At 52.7% G+C, this 19,817-nt stretch overlaps 1 protein-coding gene across 1 annotated transcript in view; it reads left to right on the top strand.

The window, feature by feature from the left end:
• The window catches only part of LOC144104667 (uncharacterized), a 39,915-nt gene extending 24,700 nt beyond the window's left edge, over positions 1-15,215 (top strand). The window contains exons 5-7 of the mRNA XM_077637807.1: positions 9,148-9,750; positions 10,119-11,205; positions 11,552-15,215. Coding sequence (XP_077493933.1) covers positions 9,148-9,750; positions 10,119-11,205; positions 11,552-11,738 — 1,877 coding nt within the window. The 3' untranslated portion in view covers positions 11,739-15,215. The remainder of the gene's footprint in view (positions 1-9,147; positions 9,751-10,118; positions 11,206-11,551) is intronic.
• The last annotated feature ends 4,602 nt before the right edge of the window (positions 15,216-19,817 follow it).

Below are 19,817 nucleotides of genomic sequence, written 5' to 3'. Positions count from 1 at the left end.
CTTTCGGCCTTTCCTCCACCGATCGAAAGTGTCCCGCGCTTGGTTCTCGCAATCATTCTGCTACAGTAATTAGGGTACACAGTATCCGGGCTTGACCTTCGGACATTTTTCTCGGGGCAAGCATATAGTGGCGGCGCCTCTGGTCTGAACCGTGTTCTGACCTGGGTTGAGCAGTTACTCTCACTGCCGAAAGTGGCGCGACAGTCGGCCAGCCTTGGGATTTGGGTAGCAATCGGAGTGGCGGAGTTTGACACTCTGCGCCTTGTATAGAAAGCTTCATGACTAGGACCTCCGATAAACAACCGCCTGGCATGACGGACGTCTGCCGCTTTTACCGTACCACGTTTGCCGCGTTCGGTTTTGGAACCCCTGACTGTTGTCCTCGGTCGAAACTAGAGAGAACGACTCGGCGTCTCGGAATAGCGGGAAGGCCGAGCCTCGATGAATGAACGGGCGAGTGCGTGTGTGTGTGTGCTGCGCCGCCGTCGGAGTCCAAACGCTCTCCTCGGCGCCGGATTTCCTCGGAAGACGGGCCACCCTGCAGCACCGCTGTGGCGTCGACGAAGAGGAGGCTCGTGTGACGTCACGTCCGCTATTTCGCAACCCCTTTTCCTCCGTGCTTCTTCTTCTTCTTCCCCCCCACCCACCCGAGAGTCATCCATCCAGCGGGCCGTGACATCCCACCTCTCCTCGTGCCTCGCTTGACACGCCTGGGGGGGAGCCCCTCTGCGCGCTTCTATTTTCTTCCGCGGATCTTTCTGCCGCAGTCGGTCGATTCCGCCGTCCGCCGAGTCACCGGAATACCTCTCCGAAGGCGCCGCGTTTGTGTGTTCACTTGCGAGTTTGGCATCGGTGGCGGGGGCCTCTCTTCGCGTGAATTATACGTGGCAGCAACCCGCGCAGATTCCGAAGCGTCGCGTCGGTTGTGCGCCTCTGACGCCTCGGTGTCTGCGATTCGCGTGAAGGTTTTAGCTCGCGCAGTAAAACTTAAAACGACGGTGGTTTGAAAGGCAAGCAGATAAAAGTAACAGCAGAGCTAAAGTAAAGCTTTACCGAAGTTCAGCTAACTAAAGTTTAAAGCCGGAACCAAAGGGTTTAACTGGGGAAGCTAAAGCGAAAGTAGCGGTATGCAGTGAAGTAAAGGACTTCGCATTGAGTTCGACGGACTAGTGCAGATGGGAGACTGGGGGCGGGGGGGGGGGGGGGGTGCCAAACGTCTTCCCTTCGTCTAATCCAAATGCGGTCGCCGTCATCTAGGCCAGGCTTAATCCGCGACCTTAGGAAACTTTGACAACTGCTGTAGGGTTACGAGAAAGAAAAAAAGACATCCCGTCCCGAAATTCCGCAGCATGTGCGTTGTTGTGGGCGGTTTGCGCTCTAAGGTATTGTACAACGGTTTCGGTATGACGACAGAAATGATTTCTCTGGCCTTTTTCAACGGGGCTTCCGTTCCTACCTTATCTCTTGCCTGGTTGTTACGATCCTCATTTCCGTTGTCATTTAGATCGTGGGTTATTTCGGTTGACTGTCTTCCCCAGCACGGGTTTAGCTTCCCGCCGCTGCGTTTCAATCGGTCGTGGCTTCTTCCGCCGGCGGCCGTCGCATTTCGCGGCTCGGTTCGCTCGTTAAGCGCGCTTCGCCGCCGCCCTCTCCCCCTCTCAGCTGGGCGACCTTTCTGCGGCGGCGGCGGCGACGACTCAGCGGACCCGCCGCGTATCGGGGAGGCCGTGGGAAACGAAAGGGGAGCTCGTTTCCGACGCCGCCGACGTTCGCTTGGCAGCCGGGGAATCGACGCGTCGACGATGCGGACCTCTCCTCTCGGCGGGGTCGCCCGGAAAACCTTGACTCGGTCGCCCACGCCTGCCTGGCTCCGCTCGCTCGCCGCATACAGCACGCCCAAACACGAACGACGCCGCTCGGCGCTCTTCGGTATCTCGGGCCGCAGCCGACGGGCACCCTTTGCAGAGGCACCTGTGCGGGGGGACTCGCCGCAGCGTGCGCAGTTGTCGCGGCGAGGGTGCATCGGGTTTCGGACTTGGCCGATGATGTGGTCGCCCCGTTCCGCTACACCTCTCATTGTGGAGGTGGTGGGGGCGAACAGCGTCGAAACACGAGGGAAGGAGGGTTCTCGTCAAGTCGGTCGGGCTCGCGTAACCGCTGTCACTTTACGGGGATCAGTCGCTTGGAGTCACCTCTTATCAAACAACCCATACGGCGAACAGGGTGCCGATAAGACGCAGCTTGCCACCAGTGGTTCTGTTCCAGGGTACACAACGTTGCTACGTTAGATGGCTGACTTGCCTCTTGCCCAAACCGTTTGTGGGGTAAGCGGAGGGGATTTCGTAATAGCCGGGGTTTCGCTGTGAGGCGAAACGCTAAGGCGCCCGTGTGCTGTGCGATGTCAGTGCACGTTAAAGATCCCCAGGTGGTCGAAATTATTCCGGAGCCCTCCACTACGGCACCTACTTCTCCCTTTGTTCTTTCACTCCCTCCTTTATCCCTTCCCTTACGGCGCGGTTCCGGTGCCCAACGATATATGAGAGAGATACTGCGCCATTTCCTGTACACAAAAAGCAATTATTCATTTATTCGATCTTTCACCTGACGTCTGTGGTACCTACAGCCTACACCGCTGCCACTACAGCCTGCGGGACCTGCGGTTGTCGGAAAAACTGCCTCTGTACGGGAAAGACGGATGATTTTTTTTTTAATTCCGCTTAACCGTTAAGTAGACGTTCCCTGGGACCCGTCTCATTGATTTAAAGGCACCCCGGAGAAACCCCGCGCAAGAAATGGCAGTCTTTGTCTCTGTCGATGTCGCTTATTCTCGAGGGCGACTCGGTCTCGGCAACTGTTTGTGTGCGGCACGAGAGGTGCTACGCGTCGTCTTTTCCATCGAAGAGCCGAAAGAAACACTCATCCCTAGGAGGGAAGGACCGATGCGTTTTTTTCTCGCGAAAAACAAACTAAAATAAAGGAGACGCGGCAATGGATTCACACAGAAATGCAGGCAGCAGTGTGTGTGCTTGAGAGAGAGAGAGAGACAGGGGCAAGGGGGACGACTTCTCTCCCTCGGGTCCTGCATATTACCGCGCAGTGACGATACATACATATGCGAGCGACGTGTGGCAGCCGGACGGAATCGTCAACCTCGGCAGAAAACTCGAAACACGCGCGGAGACGGCAAAGGGAGCAAAAAATAAAAAGGCCCGGAGATTGTAAAGAGGGGGGGGGGACTGCGAAGAAGCGTGTGAAAAGGCGCGGATGAAGCATCTCGTCTGTGGAGGGGAACGTGAGAAGCCGAGTATACGAAGTGCAATAAAATAAATATAAATATATATAAACAAATACGTGAGCGCGTCGCAAACTTTCGTTCTCGGCACTGCCTCATCTTCTTCTTCCTCACTCGGTCGGCGCCTTTATTTTGCGCTCATCTTTTTTGTTTTTTTCTCGGGAAGAGGTTTTCGGCCGTCGTGGGAGGATCCGCGCGGAGACGACGCCGCGGTGCTGGTGACGGCTGTCTGGGAAGACGTAGCGTTGCGATCCGACGGCTTCCTCACCCTCCTCCTCCTACTCCTTCGCAGTACACCTTCCTTTCGCTTCGTGTGAGCCTCCTCATTCGTCGGATCCAGAGAGAGAGAGAGACGAGATGCGTCGTTTGCCGAAGAACTTGATTCGGCTGAAAGCTTGTAACGCGTGAGACACGCGATGTGCGCGTGTCAAAACTGCGCGGCTGCCCCCCCCCCCCCCCGCCCCCCTCTCCGGTGTATGACCGTCAAGTGTCGCGCATGTCACCTTTCTCCCCCCCCCCCCCCCCCTTTCACAGAGTCCAGAGAGAGTCTGTATCCAGCTGCCGTCTCTGCTGCTATTAAGAAATACCGTGTATGTATGTATACTGGGGGCATTCCACTGCCGAAATTTGAAACCCGCGTTCTCGCGAAGGGAACCAAACATAAAAAAGCACACGAAACGCGCTCATGATGCTGCTTTGTTCTTTTTTCTTTTTACCTTGGGAACATTGGTTGGCAAGCTCCGAGAATCGCTGTCCGCGAAATCTGCCGGCAGCTTTACGAAAACCATTCTTCGTGTTTACTGCTTTCTTATTCAGAACGCTCTTGTGTCGCTCTACAAGAATGGGGCCTGAATTGTGTGGACGCTTATATTTAAAAAAAAAACGTATGTCTTTCTTCGACACCCCGTTCCTTGGGTTGCTTTTCGTCTTCTCCACACTGCGGTCGTTGGGACTTCCGAAGAGCATTTCTTTCTCTCGATCGCCACCTGCTCGCATCGCCGTGCCGTGGAAGAGACCCTCCATTGAGTAAAATCTGCGCGTCCGAGCTTCTGGTGAGGGGGTGGGGGGTGGGGGGGGAGATCGTTATATTGCGAGTAGAGAAGCAAAACAAACAGCCCTATAGCGCGTCGCCCGAGCAGCAGTCCATTGAGCGGTCCATTCAGTCACCCACCCGCATCTTCCTGTCCGACGCATCCACCGGTCTCCTTGTCGGCCCGGCCGAGTTCTCTCCTCGATTCAGCACCTCGGCTCCGGGTCACGCCCATTACCCATTGTTTCGGTGCTCGCGCGCGCTCGCTTCGGCTTTGCGGGCGTAGTTTTTTTTTTTTTTGTAGCTCACCTTATCCCTCTACGTTTCTCCGTCTTGGCTTGACTGGGCTTGGCCATTCAGCTTTGGAAAGCGTCCGATCCGCTGCTCGTACTCTGCTGCTACTACTTTTTTTTCTGTTTCTTTTCAAAGTTCTTGCCTGCTCCGATCTATTCCATCCCCCGCCTTCCAAAAGGCGCACTGTAGGCAGGCGCGGACAGAAAATGTTACGAAGCAGCAACGCAGAGAACGATGAGGACAAAAAAAAAAGCACAAAGAAAGGCGAGCTCGCTGTAAGCTCGGCGAAAAACCGCGCGTTTCGAGTCGGGCGTCGCGGGCATTTTTCGATACATAACGCGGTCGCGGAGCAAAGACGCGAGAAAAAAAAATGGCGAGGAAATAAAAAATATAGAGAAAACGGGGAAAAATGGGCCCATTGTGCGCGCCCCGTATCTGCAGACTCGACTCTCGCGTATGTGTTTGTCGGTGCTGGCGAAAGAAGGCGTGCAGCGTTAACGCCACCGACGCCGTCGACGCCATCGGCGCTCTCCTTTGCAGCGGCGGCAACTCGCCTTTTCGACTCCCATTTCACATATTCTTCTTTTCTCTGTCTGTCGAAGCATGCGCTGCTGCCGCTGCTGCTACCGTATGTTTTTCCTCCTCCTCTTCGGAGTAGGAATAGTGGAGTATAGCAGCAGTGTCGGCGCTTTGCTTTTTCTTCTGTCGCTCGCTCGCCGGGCAAGGAGGCGGGGGCCCCTCTGGGCCGCGTTGCTGCGCCGTGAGTAGGCGCGTTCCCATGTGCCGTGGCTGTGAATGCGTTAGCGCGCCGATGATGGCCGCCTCGGCGGAGTCCCTTTGGCCAGCGGGCGGTACTTACACGCCGGTCGCGCGAGGAGGAGCGGACCCGGACGGGCCTTTTCTCTCTGTCTCCGTTTCTCCATTTCTTTCTTTTATCCCGATTTCTGTGCGATTTGTTTTTTTCTAACCTTCTCTCGCGGTAGCCGAGCGAGGTGTGACCGAACAGGTAGTAGCATGCGAGCAAAGCAGGTCGTTTTGAGGCTCCGCGCTCGGAACGGCCGGTGGGAGGGAATTTCCCGTGCGAATTTTGGCCGGGCGATTTTTTTCCCCTCTCTTTCTCGCTAAATGCGGTGTTATGGTTCACTTTTTTTGGTTGCTTTTTTTCGCGAAGTCTGCCGTCTACCTTTATATTTTCGGTGCTGCCTTTTTTTCTTTTGTTCGGTTTCTGGCGTTTTCGGCTGCAGTTTTGTTTCTGGTTAATCGTTAAACTTCGAATGCGGTATAAAGGAAGAGGCGATGTCGCTGACGTCCAAACATGGGTTGGGCCTCTCTCCAATTCGCAACTTAGCAGTGAGTGTCAGTGCCTGCGGACATTCACTTGCGCTGCGGGCGTCAAAAAAAAAAGAGCTTGAAAGAGTCAGTTTACAAGCGAATTGGAAAAGTGAGAAGGTGCAGGACGGGTACCAATGCGACGTGTCATGACTCTCCCGGTAGGTGTGATCGCAGTATTGAAGTGATGGCTAAACTGCGCCAGTCTCAAACCTCTCTCAGCGAAAATGTTTGCCATCTCGATTTTCGTGGGAAGCCAGTTGTATGTGTACGGTTGACGTCGATAGGGGGGTTTCGGGACAGATTGTACAACCTTAAGCGATGAAAATTAACCCAGCACCAAGGCCTTCACTATAGCCTACCTGGAGGCACATAAAAGCCAATCGATCAATCGGTAGTTTTCTATTAGAAAAAAAGTGAAGTTATGTATACGCTGATCGTGCCTGCCAATCGCACTACCTTCCTTGTCAACTTCGCGTATAGTGCAGGTTCGCGCATGATTTCTTCATGCTTGCGCAAGTTCTGTCACTCGACGGAATGGGGGGAGGGAAGGAGTAAGCATTCCCAAGAAGCTGGAGGCATGGGAACACGACCGAGAGCAGTGCAGAGGGGCGCGCTGCAGAACAGCACGCCGAGGGAGGACGTCTCTTCTTTCTGCGTGTCCCGCCGCGCGCAAGGAACGCTCGTTCGTCGCCGACGTTCCCTTTCATCTCCTCCGCAGTCCTCCTGTCGGGAGCAGTGCGCCCCCCGCTCGTGGTATTTAACCGTTTCCGTTCACACGGTCCCCGTGCCGACTCCGCCGCCGTCCGGATCATCGAGCCGCGCAGCTTACTCGTACTTCTGGCATGCGGCGCCTTGTCTCTTGCTCCGGCGTTGTACGCGCGTGCGCGGGCAGCGAGCGAGGCCGAGTCCGTCCTGTCGCGGACGCCACTTGCAGCCAGCGCTGCTGAACCCGTCCTGTCGCGGACGCCAGATCTCGCACTGGAATTTTGGCGTGCGCTGTTTGATTTCTCAGCGGCTCGTTTCGTGTTTGCCGTGCTCTGAAGATCCCATTATTTTTTTCCACTCTGGTAGCCGTTCCTGAATGCTTTTCTTCAAATAGAAAAAAAAAACACGAAACCTGTATGGGTGCCAATGTTGGCAAGGGACCCAGTGTTAAGGCAGGACGTGAAAGTGAAGACTGAAATTCGCCGCTTATTAATTGAAAACGTTGAATGCTAGCGCTGATTGTGCTCTTTATTTCTTTTATCCGCGAGCAGCATGCTTTATAGGTTGAACTCTTTTTAAGTGCCTGAGTTGAGGCTGCCTCACACACTGGCTACCGCGGCTCCTTTAAGAGCTTCCGTTCAACTAGCTGCGATCACGAGTTGTGCCCTGCGGGCTGTACTCCCGACATTCTTAGGAGGTGCAGGGGCGTGCATCGGTCTCGAAGCGGTAGCCAGTCTGCCTATAGCTGTAGCGCCGGGCAGTTCAGTAGCTCACCAGGTAGCCGACCGGGCGGGCCTGGAGGGTACGTGTACGCCGACCGAAGTGGACGGATGGGGGAGGCGGTGTAGTGAGCGGGAATCTCTGGCTTTGCTCTCCCTCTTGTAAGGCTCTTAGCGGTATAATCACCTGCCTTCCTGGACTTGTACACCACTCGCTTGAGGCCCCGTCCTTGCCTCCTAACCGCCCGCGCGCCCTGGTATTTATTTTTTTTTTGTACCTGCTCCCTCCTAGCGCACCTTTCCTCTCCAATCATGCCGCACCGCTTTTCCTCTGCTTTGGGTGTTTCGTCCTCTTTGTTCTTTTCTGGTTTCCTTTCCTTACGGGAGGCGATGCGGTGGTAGTAGGTAAAAAAACAAGCGAGCGGTGCTCATTTCGGAAGCTTAACCTCTCGCGCTGACCTGCTGTTGAGGCTGCTTTGCTCCGAGATTTTCTTTTTTCTTACTTTTGCGCCGTTCGAAGTCATTTTCGCTTTTCGGCGCTGCTCAGTTTTGCTCCTGAATAGCACCGAAAAAAAAAGTGACGAAGGAAGCCAACTTTTGAGGAGAGGCTCGCTTTGTTCGCGGCCGAAAGAAAGTGGCTCCTCGGGGGTCGGTCAGGGGAGGTGAAACGTTCGCCTGCTGCTGGGCGGTCGGTGCAGTACGCAGGGCGCGAACAGAAAAGCGTGCACTAAGATGGTGCGCCGGAAGGACGCGAACGCAGTACTGGTCGGAGGCATGACGGGGGCACCCCCACTTTGCGCGATTACGAGGCGGCGTAGGGGGACCCCCTCCTATAGTTCTTCTCCCGCTGCGCGCGCGCCAGGTAAATAATAAAAAGAGTGTAGAAAGGAAAAAAGAATTACGGAAGAGAAGGGGGCGTTTGCCTGCACGAACAGAAGCATTCCTCCGGACTCCCCTTCTTTTGTTGCCGCTCATCATTAGCCGATGGTCGTTTGCCGGTGCGCGATCGGCGCCCTGAGTGCTGCTGTGTTGTCCCCGAGTGGAAGGGAGAGCTGGGCTCTTCTCTGCACGCGTCGCGTATCCCTCTGCTTCGCTGTTAGCCGCTGTGTCCCATTCACCGCCTCCTCCGGGGGCTCCCTTTCCTCCGTTGTGTCCTCCGGTAATGCCCCCAAGTTTGGATGCGTGAGCGACCGATGGAGGAAGCCGTGTTGCGCGCGCAACTACGGCCGAGCCTGGCGCCGTTTTTCCTCGTGTCGTTGGGGCGGCCGGTCTCTTAACTGCGCTTGCGTGTCGGCGCTTGTCCTCTTCTCCTTATCGAACTCGATGTTCTCGTTCTCTCACGCAATCCGTGACTTGCCTCGAAGCGTCGCCTCACACGTGTCTCTAAAATGACGTCGTGGGTGCTGTACTTGTGCAAAGTGTGTATGTATAATCTTCCCTGCAGTGCTTCATGCGTTACGATAGAACTGGGCGCACTTTTGCGTTGCGGAAAAGTCTGAACCACGACCGTTTGCAGTCAGGCTTAACGGGCTTCATCGTGATCGCTTCTCTGGTGGCGACATCAGGCGGCCCATTGTGGCGGCCGCCTGCGGTGACGTCCCTGGAACTAAGTGATCTAAGTGATCCAAGTTGTTCTGACTTGGGGCCAACTTGGGATTTTGCCATGAACCCATGGACATGTTGGAGCCAGTTATAAATTTTTACCTGAGGCTGTATGTTCCTTGCACTCCTTGTGCCGGGCCTCACGGTTTCTTCCCTCATCTTAATTCCTGCAGCTATCTGCCTGAAAGGTTGCAAGGAGCCGCAGGGCGACTGCGACAAGCCCAACGAGTGCAAGTGCCGCATAGGCTGGGAGGGTCCGCTGTGCGACCGGTGCGTCCGCTATCCGGGATGCCTGCACGGCACCTGCTCCCAGCCCTGGCAGTGCAACTGCGACGAGGGCTGGGGCGGACTGTTCTGCAACCAGGACCTCAACTACTGCACCAACAACCGGCCCTGCCGCCACGGCGGCACCTGCACTAACACGGGCCAGGGATCTTACACGTGCGCCTGCCTGCCCGGCTACGCCGGCACCGACTGCGAGCTGGTGCAGGACCCGTGCCTGGCGTCGCCCTGCCAGAACGGAGGCGTCTGTAGGGCGGACGCGTCGTCTTCGGCCACCGCGTCCGGAGGCATCGGGTACACGTGCAGCTGCCCGCCAGGGCTGGCGGGCCGCCACTGCGAGGTGCCGCACAGCGCGTGTGACTCGAGCCCCTGCCACAACGGCGGCAGCTGTCGCGATTCGCCGGACGGATACCAATGTCTGTGCCCGGACGCCTTTGCTGGAGACCATTGCGAGGTGCAGAGGGACCCCTGCGATCCGTCGCCATGTGCCAACGGTCAGTGTATACTTTTTGCCCCTCGAACATGTCGGCTGGTCGCGATGACAGATGGTCGCTTCTTTTTTTTTTGCGTGCTAAAGCAAAGAGACGTAATGAACCTCTTTATATTGCTGGCCAAGAATGGCCTATTGTTCTGTTTTCGTGAAGAACATTTGGAAGTTGAGCAGCACTGTGAAGCTTTAAGAGCACGGCACTAAAAACGTGCACAAATAGCAGCCAGCGGCAGGAATGCTTGCAGGAAAGGGGGATGTCAGCACTGTAGCTCTTCAAATATCTATTGCCGCACGCACTCCTAACCATCGCGTGATGGAAGTGTTGCCAGGGTAACTAACCTCGAATCCTTTGCCTCTTTTCTCTCCGACCAGGCGGTACTTGCGTGACGCTGTCCGACGGCGACTCCGGTGGCGGTGGGGGCGACCAGCACCGTTTCCGCTGCGAGTGCCGACAGGGGTTCGAGGGCCCCTTGTGCCAGACTAACATCGACGACTGCGCGTCAGACCCTTGCCTTAATGGCGCCACCTGCCTGGACGGCGCCGATAGCTTCCGCTGCATGTGCCGGCCAGGCTTCGTGGGCAGGCTGTGCAACCAGGATGTGGATGACTGCCTCACTTACCCGTGCGCCAACGGCGGCCGCTGCGTGGACCTGGTCAACGATTTCCGCTGCAACTGCCCGCCCGGCTTCTCTGGCAAGGACTGCTCCGTCAACCTGGACGAATGCGCCTCCTCGCCGTGCCTCAACGGGGGCGTATGCGTCGACCTGGCCGGCCGCTTCGAGTGCCGCTGTCCGAACGATTTCAGCGGGGAACGCTGCGAGCACCGCCCGCCAGCCCTCGCGCCCAGGGTGGCCGTGGTACAGCCTGGCAGGTCCTCGGCGAGACGGGACGAAAATGTTGGCCACGATCTGACCAGAGGCCGCAGCGAAAAGGGCTCCGAGGAGCAGCTGTCGGGAATGCAGCTGGCCCTCATCGTGACGGCATCCGTGGCCGTGCCTCTTGGGGCCCTGGTGGCAGCCCTGGTCATAGTCTGCCAGCGCCGGCGCTGGAAGGAGCGCCGCGACGCTGAGGCAGCACAGCGTCAGAACGAGAGGAACGCCGTCCAGCACCATGGCATGAACAATAAGGGCGCCGGTGGCAAGGCACCGCCTCCGGTCGTTGTGGTCAACGCGCTCGTTGAAAAGCCGCTCCAGAAGAAGGCCAACGGGGACACGTCTTCGTCGGCTGCCACGGGATCCGTGGCCAAGGTGCTCAATGTAGATTCTGCGGGCGCCGCCGCTGTGGCGGCGGCCAGGGCGCAGAGCAAGCTCTCACTTGACGACGGCGACGCAGAAGGCACGTACGCGAACACGAGGACTCTCAGCAGGCATTACCAGGAGCCTGGTGGCAATGACAGTGGCGCGTCGACAGCGCAGCACATCTTGGACCGGGCTTCGTTACAAGGATCATCCCCAAAAAGGCGAGTGCTGGCTTTTTTTGTTAAAAAGGACTAGGCATTAGTTCCTGCAATATGCCTGTGCCACATAGAAGTGTGAACTTATGTATAGATGCTACTAATAGGCTGACCATTGTGTCTATAGGAAGGTGTTCTGCTGCAGTGGTTTTGCCTCCTAAGAGGGAGATTTGCAGAGCACGCATGAATTCTCAGTGAACATTCGTCCATGTCATTATCGCTTGTGTTGCAAAGGTGCTAAGAAACTAGAAATCGGTGTTTTGGATTTATATGGTAGACACAGTAGAAGGAGTGGCACTCATAATACTAGATGAGCTTTGTACTGACCTTGTCTTCTTTTCTCTCCTTGCAGCTGTGATTCCAGAGTGGGAGGCAATGTGGCAGTTGAGGAGGATGACATTGTGTCTGCCAAGCAGCAGTTGCAGCAGCAACAGCAGCAGCCGTTGCCGCCACAGCCCCAGCCAGTCACGGGCAGCAATGCAGTGTACGTGATAGAGGACCACTATCGGGACGAAAGCATGCTCGCGACAGAAGTGTGACCGACACGAGACTTCTACCCTAAATTAAGTGCCACGTGGGTAGTGTGCCACCGTCACAACTGCCATCGCGTCACCGTGGCCGGCTGCCTTGTGCCGACGATCAGAGGCGATCCCAGCCCCTCCTCATCCTCTTGGGGAAGAGCTGAAGCTTGGGGCGAGGACTCGCTTTCGGGGATATGACATCGCCGTGATCGTCGCCACTTGACTTGTGACGTCACGAGTCGCTGTCATCAAGTGACTGACGTCAGAAGTCACGTGACTGCTACATGCCGCCGTCAGGATTGTTGCCTGTCATCTTATGACGTCACGATTCACCACCATCATGTGACTGTGACATCATAAGCTGTCATGTAATCGCTACGAGCCACTGTGTCGTCGTCATCGTCTGCTCGGCAATGCCACACGTGCCATCTTCGTCAACACTGCCCCTGATGTGCTAGTGACGCTTCGCGTGATGCCTGTACAGGCACCCCTTCCCTGAGCTGGTGTAGGAGGAAGCGGCAGCGAGGGAAGATAAGAGGTCGTCATGTGTGAAACTCGTGTAATGCAGATGTGTGAAGGGCAGCGCACGCAAGCCAGCAATGTGACATGCAAGCTGTCACCACGACCTCACAACCAAAATAGTCATCCCAGAAAAGTCTTCTCTTCCGTCGTCTCCATCGTTAATATAAATGCTTCCCAAGTGTGTGTGCGTATGAGAGGTGCCGCTCAGGACTGAACTGTGAGAGAGGACATTTGGCGTGCCCATGTGAGCAAAACACTCGTGATGATGTGCCTCCTGCAGAACGTTTTCTTCTTTGCCGGTGAAAACCGCCACCTCGTCACCCGCTGCAAAGAAGGGCCACCTGGTATCGTCACCCACTCATGGATCCAAAGAGCTTGTTCTATATTCCCTATGGTCTCTGTTCTTTTGATGCGCACGCTTCAAAGCCAGAGGCTCCCTTTTTTATTGCGAAGTCAGCTGGGACACCGTGGCAGAGGCCCTGTGTGCCTTGCTGCGTGTGTCCTTGCGGAGTCCTAAGAAAACCGTCTGGGTATTTCCACCATTTTCTTGTTTTCATGCATTATTGTCTTTTTTTTTCTCATGTTTATTGCTTGTTGATTAATTTTATTACCCATTCTTCTTTCACATCTCTGTGACCCAGCCAAGTCCGTGGTGTCTTTTAAATGCCTGTCATAAGAGGGAGCGTTCTTCTATACAGCATTATTGTATTCACTGTGCAGTGCCTCAATAGAGACAGGTGTGCAGCTCGTTTCATTTGCATCTGCGTCCTAGTTTCAATGTTTGTTTCTGTGTCAGAGTGCATAACCATTTACAGCCTTGTTTCTGCACCAAAATCTCCTTAATTTTAGTTATTAGGTGACCTTTTTTTTTGTTTCGAAAGAAAAATTGGAGACATTGTTGCCTAGATGCATTCTTTCATAACGCGTTCCTCCTCTTGGGCTGTTTTGAGTGTATGCATATATATGGTGCCTGTGCCTTGGTCTCAGTCGTCTGGTCATTTTCCTGCCCATGTTGTTTGGTGCTGTTGCCTGTTAGCAGTTTGTTTTTTTACTTTCACATTCTCATGAGCATTTTTCTTAGACCCTTCTAATCCTTCCACGCTGACCTGTTTTTTCCTCTCCGTCCGTAATTTATTTTTATTTTGCGCTAAGGTAATGGCGCCACGGGGTGTCAAACGCATGGGGACGCTTTGCTCGGAGTATGACTTTATTCAAACTAAGAGTCTTGCATGCGGTTGCAGAGCAGTTCTTGTTTTTGCCTGTAAGCTGTCTATTATATATCTGGCATAGATCTTGTCAATTCCACATTCAGAGCCATTATAGCGCTCTTCAAACTTCTTGCATTTCCACAACCGTGGTTTGAAAATAGTTTTGTTTTATTTACATAATCAAGTCCTTGTGGAGTCATCAATTTGCTCCAGTCACAGCTCTGAGACTTCACCTGTTCAAATCCTTCTGTACCTCTTCGAAGCATGCGCTGTCCAGCTGATTTCTCGGTTATTGTTTGGCTCGTTGTTTCTTGTTCTCATAGTCTTATTGCTTGTTGCTTGTGTCAGCAAGGATGTGGAACTGGAGTTTTTTCAAATGTAGGTGTTCATCCTGGCATATCTAACTACCAGGTCGCCTTTTTCGTTGCTGCTCATGCTCCTGCATCACTCATCTTAGCTATTCCCTTATCACCACCCGGTTTCACAAACGTCAAACGTGCTCATAGAGGTGAAACTGCGAAATTCTTAATTTAAGGGCCATGATATTCCTTTGCGCGCCATGTTTTGAATAAACATTTTTAATTGCATTGTGAGCCTGACCGTCACGCGAAAGACTTTGCCATGACGCACATCCGCGACCTCATTGTTGTCATGCTCTAGGGTCATGTCTTCGCGCTTTTGAAATGAGGGGTACGATAGTATCGTGAAGCTTGAAGAGCAGGAAATTTACTGACCATGCACAGTGGCAGCTATGCAACCCGGCTCAGTTACCTTCCCTAGGAAAAAAAAATAAAAGCAAGTGACATTAAGGCGGCAGCTTGGTCGAGATGTTTCTCCATGTTTGCTTTTTCTTTTTCTGCCGTTCTCTGTTCCACCTTTTATTTATTTTAAGAGAAGATGTTTAAGTGCCGCTCGCGGTGTCTCCGAGTCGTGAGTACCCGTGCAGCCAAGGCGGCCGATTGTACCACAAAGAGTATTATTAATAATAACTGTTTAATTATTCACAATCGTCTAGTTTCGTTACGCAAGGTTTACGCTCATCACCACAGTAACGCTGCCCTGAGGCAGGGGGTCGAGCGTCATTATCTTAGGGCGCAGGCTGGTTTGTGTGCTCATGTCGCCGAGGCTGTTAGTTGGCCTAGAAATCTATTGCGCCATCTGTCTTGCGGCTTGTAACTTCCAAGTGCCCAGCCCAGCCCACTTTTAAGAGCACGCATTTTAATCGCACCTATTCGTGATCCGATAGAGAGTGTTAATGGCACATTGTGTTGATCTTAAGCGTTTTGTGGGATGCCGGATGTATTCTTGCACCTGCTCTGATGACATGATACCTCCTATGATGCATTATTATGCTCGCCGTGCTTCTCTCTTGTGAAATTGTCATAAGACGTAATCCTTTTTACAGAAGCCTCTAACAGTGAGCTACCAAGCTTTAATGGGTTTAGCTCTTCTGATAAAGTGAAGCTGGTCCTCTTTTTGGTGTTTTAAGTGTACGGGTGTAACCCTTGCGTAAACGAATCGAGAGTGGTTTACGAGTCATGCGTAACGGTTTTTAGAAACAGGAAACGGCCTTGACGTCACTACCGGAGAGCCATAGTCGTCCGTGTATGTGTGTGTGTCCATTTGTTCTCGCTTTGGCGTGAGCTCATGTTTTTTTATTAAAGAGAGACAGTACATGCCTGTCTGTGAAATTGCATTCGTTTCATTTTTTTGTTTGTATGTCCTCAGAAGGATCGTTATTTCCTGTGCCTATACACTTTTTTTTTTCCTACGCTCTCACGATTGTCTCTGTACAGCGTGCCCAACATAATTTATGAATATCTGTAATATTTCTTTTAAGAATATGCGAAAAAGAGTCCTGTACATATGTATATTTATGAAGTACCTTAGGAGTTACAAGATGCAAATCAATGAACATCCCCTCCCATTTCCCCCAATGCCCGACTTGTACATATAGTCTTCGGCAAAGAACGAAGCAATGAAAAAGAAAAGCGTGAAAAAACAACGCATTCAATAAATGCAGAGTCGTTATTTTTGCACTGGAATGCTGTCGTGCGTCTCTTATTCTGCTTCACGTGCCTGGCCCTCTAAATGGCCGCACGAAATTCGCGTCTTTTTTTTTTTCAGGTTGTGTGGGCAACTTTTGCGGGTGTAGACAAACAAGGGGTACTCCACAGAGTGCTACGAAGAGACCTTCAAAAAGAGCAAGTTATTGCGACCAAGGGGTTATGATCGGACTCAGCGTGGATGTATAAACTTCGCTATAACGGATATAATGAAGGAATGGCGATTACTCTTGGAAGCTCGGTCAACAGAGGCTATAAGGAAGTAATCGCCGGGCTTCTTCATTATAACGAGGTTCAACTGTATTCCAGCCTTAGAAATGTACAGCCTACCAAGCTTGCCGGTTGTCCACGTTGTATGGCGTGTTTTGCATCCTCAGTTTTCGAAATCTCTTAGTGGTGAGCAAAATTCAAATTTTCATCCCTCCGGAGCTTAAAGCGGCAACTCCATGGACACTTCCTCGCGTATGTGCGGAGCGCCTGCGCGCCCAGCGCCGCGACGGGCGTCGAAAAGGGGCATGCTCCTGGTGCTGGCTCGTTCCCCCTCTCGAGCCGAGGGAAAGAATTTCAAGGCGTTAAGAAAAGGGGATTAGGGGGTGCTGAAAGGACAGCTTAAACCGCGAAAAAAAGTGGGGGGAACCTGAAAGACCTCCAAGCGATGGAGAAAAAGTCCCCGAGAGCTTCGGGGTTTTCCTATTGTTGTAAACCGGATCCCGCTTCCGACGCGTGCGCAGGCGCGGTTATCTGACGTACAGATATCTGCGCCCCGCTCTCGCCTCGCGCATGCGCAGACAGGCTCCAGCGTACGACCGTGCCCTAGGATGTGTCCATCGAGTTGGGGCTTAAGGCTTCCAGAAATGCTACAGAACGACACTACGCTGGTTAGAAGCGCACTTCCTTGGGATGTACTTACAAATTGGACAAAGGTGCTGTCTGACCAGGCCCGTATATCGTGGCCTAGGTGTTGCTGTTGCAGTCCTTACGCGACCAAGAATATGACGGGGAGAGGCGATTCCAGCTCACATCTCTGAATAGTAGGGGGGGGGGGCATACAGCTGCATTGAAGGCGTCATTTTCCTTTGGCGCCAGTCTTCGAGATATATTCAGAACGCCGAACTGCACCACAATCGGTGACGGTTTCCACTATGTTCTGCCTGTTTGCCAAGAGCAAATTAGCCTTTCTGCTTTCATAAGCGAGCAGTGCGGGAGGATTGTGATAATTATTATTACCTTCAGGATCCACCTGTGCCACGGATAAAGACATTTGCCCAAAGTGTCGCCACAGGAGCGATATCTAGCGAAACCTTGACCTTAAGTTTGTATTTCGAAGGAACACGCAGAGAGCTTCCGAAATGCAGTGCCAACTTTCCCAACAATGGCTGCCAGTGAACTTTCAATGTCAGATACAGGAAACATTTGCGTCATCCTGACGGCCGCGGACAAAACGACCTGTGTCGTCATATCAAGCCGGGTTGGCCAATCAGAGTGCGATTCGTACCCGTGAACTGAACTAACGAGCAGCTTTTTCCAGTGGCGTCCTAATTAAACTTGTTAGTAGAGTGAAGGTCATATCACCGGAAGGGCAACGTCATGGCGTGATTCATGTCCTATTCGCTTAGCCTTGTTCTTCCACGAATCGGTAATGCACTGCGTCGTCTCAGGGGACAGTTTTGGCATCGGCACGTTTCGGGCAGCGGAAGTGCTGGCTCCCGGCCGGATTCGGTCGTTGGGCGGGGTGCGTGGCGCAATGTTTCTAAAACGCACGGAATGCTTCCCGCGTTTCCGCTCACTCGAGGCTGCGTTTGAAACAGTTGTATATTTAAACGAGTGAATAAATAAGCTAACTCAACGCATTCCCAGCGTCGCCTAGCGAGCACGAACGGGGTGGGAAGGAAAGGCAATTGTGTTACCATACCTGTTATGATTGCTTTCGCGTTTAATTTGTGTAATCTTGATTTGGCAGTTTGCAGGTGGAACCTGCAGGATAGCGACTGTCATTTATTAGTAGAGAAATACATAGCGTGCAGCCTTCTCCGCGTTACAACTGAAATACCCTACACAGCATGACAGTATACCGCAGGCGGTGGCCTAGTGGTTCAGCATCCGCCTCGCATGCGGGAGGTGCGGGGTTCGATTCCCAGCGTCGCCGGGTATCCACCGGTGATACAATGGGTGCAAGCTTTCCCCTGGCCTGGTGCTCAGCTTCTATAGGGTGAATTGTTTGGGAAATTCGTCTTTGACCCCACCTGTAGAGAACAGAAAGATAAAAAACTTGTTCCATGGCGCTCTTTGGTCACGGATGCCATTACGCCATCGTCATCACCACCTTCATCACGACATGCGCAAGCGTATTCCTTTATGCAACGGCGTAGAGTGTTGCTCAAAATTCGTCACCCCTAGACACCTTCGTATCATCGAGGAGCTTGGTAGCTGAAAGCAGACCCTGTGGCAGTATTTTCGGAGGAGCGCCCCTGTAGAAAACATTTTACTCTTTAAGGCTGTCTCTTTCTGCTATTCCTCTTAACGATGTTCCCCTTCCGTGGCTCACCTGGATGGCCTCGGTAACATAGCCCACTGCACACTTTTTCCATCAGGTGAGGGAGGTGTCGAACCGTCTCTTCTCCTGACTGTTGCAGACTGGTTCCGCTGCCGCTTCCACTTGGCACACAGCAATCTAGCCAGCAATATGGCGACGCCCAGGAAGCCATTATTGGAAAGGTCTGCATGAACTGCAGGAAAAATCAGTTCATGTGGATTAACTAAGAACGAAAACCACGCAAAGGACGATACACAGGGAAGAAGTAGACAGGACGAGCGCTCGTCCTGTCTACTTCTTCCCTGTGTATCGTCCTTTGCGTGGTTTTCGTTCTTAGTTCATGGATTACCAACTAGCCCCCCCATCGTACACTCCTTCATGTGGATTACCCGGGCGGGTTAGGTAAGTGTGTGGCAGAGTGACCTAACGTAGTGTGTCTAAAAATTGCGCGCTCTCTCGAATCGGTAACCGCACTTTGCTCCTTCAGAAAACTTCCGCCATAAGAAAACCAAAAATAAACACGAAAGTATATAGGCTGGCAGAAAAAACTTTTCAACCTCTATAGACTAGCGAAATGAAATTTATCCGGCGAGATGAAACATAAAGACGCAACAGCAGCGTCATGCTCCTTAGATCTCTGGCAGCCTGCCTCATTTAACACGCTCAGCGGTCCAGCAACCTCCACACCACAACGTTTTCTTTCTTTTTTTGAAGCAAAAATTGAGATTACAAAGAAACTAAAGTGAGAATCCCAGAAGCTCGCCTGGCTTCCTTCCTTGCAACGCACTGTCAACCGTGGCGGCGCTTGACCGCGGCAACTCTGCAAAGCTCACCTCTTCCGTCTTCCCCTGTCTTTTTCCTCCTAGCAAAATTATCTCCCACGGTGTTGTTGTTCGCGCAAATGCTTGCGTGAGCCAGCGCTCGTTGAGCTTGGGAAGCGATCGCGTTCTGCGTCGCTTATTTTGCAAAACCTGGTTAGCACAGCGCACGACTGCAGCGCCGTTAGTGGCGGCGATGATAGACGTTAGGAAATCTGGAAATTTGCAGTAGACCTTAGCAAAAGGCGACTGGAAAACTGGTGGCTCAAGAAAAGGGTGTGGACATAAGGATACAGTTCCACCCTAACAAAAACTTCTTTAGACAGTCTATAGACTGTCCATAGGCTTCTGTCTATAAAGTGTAGACTATCTATAGACGAAGACTAAAGAACAGTCTAAAGACAATACGAATTCTATATACAGTCTATAGAATTATGGCCATACACTTTTAGTAGACTTTTGTCTATGTACAGTCTGTACACTATGAATATACAAAAAGAAATATCTATAGGAAGGCACTAGAGTCTATAAGAAGTCTATAGACTGTCTATAGACCATTTTTATAATGGCATGGTTAAAAATTGGCCAAACGTACAATTCAGAACAATTTTTGTATCTGGAGAATTGTGGCATTTTTATATATAGCACCACTGTGGCCTAGTCGTTTGAGCATCTGCCTAGCATGCGGGAGGTGCGGGGTTCGATCCCCAGTGCCGCCGAGTGCCAACCGGTGATACAATGTGCACAAGCTTTCCCCTGGCCGGGTGCTCGGCTTATTTAGGGTCAAATTCTTGGGAAATGGGTCTCTGACCCCACCTTGTGTAGAAGAAAATACCTTGTGCCATAGAGCTCTTTGGCAACAGATGCCTTAGCGCCATAAAAATCCTCCATCGTCACCATCACCTTCATTACTTCACCACCATCACAATCATCAGCACATCATCGCCATC

Source organism: Amblyomma americanum, chromosome 9 (assembly GCF_052857255.1).
Source record: "Amblyomma americanum isolate KBUSLIRL-KWMA chromosome 9, ASM5285725v1, whole genome shotgun sequence".
Lineage (NCBI taxonomy): Eukaryota > Metazoa > Arthropoda > Arachnida > Ixodida > Ixodidae > Amblyomma > Amblyomma americanum.
The sequence above is the reverse complement of the archived record's forward strand: the minus strand, read 5'-3'. Positions and strand labels throughout refer to the sequence as shown.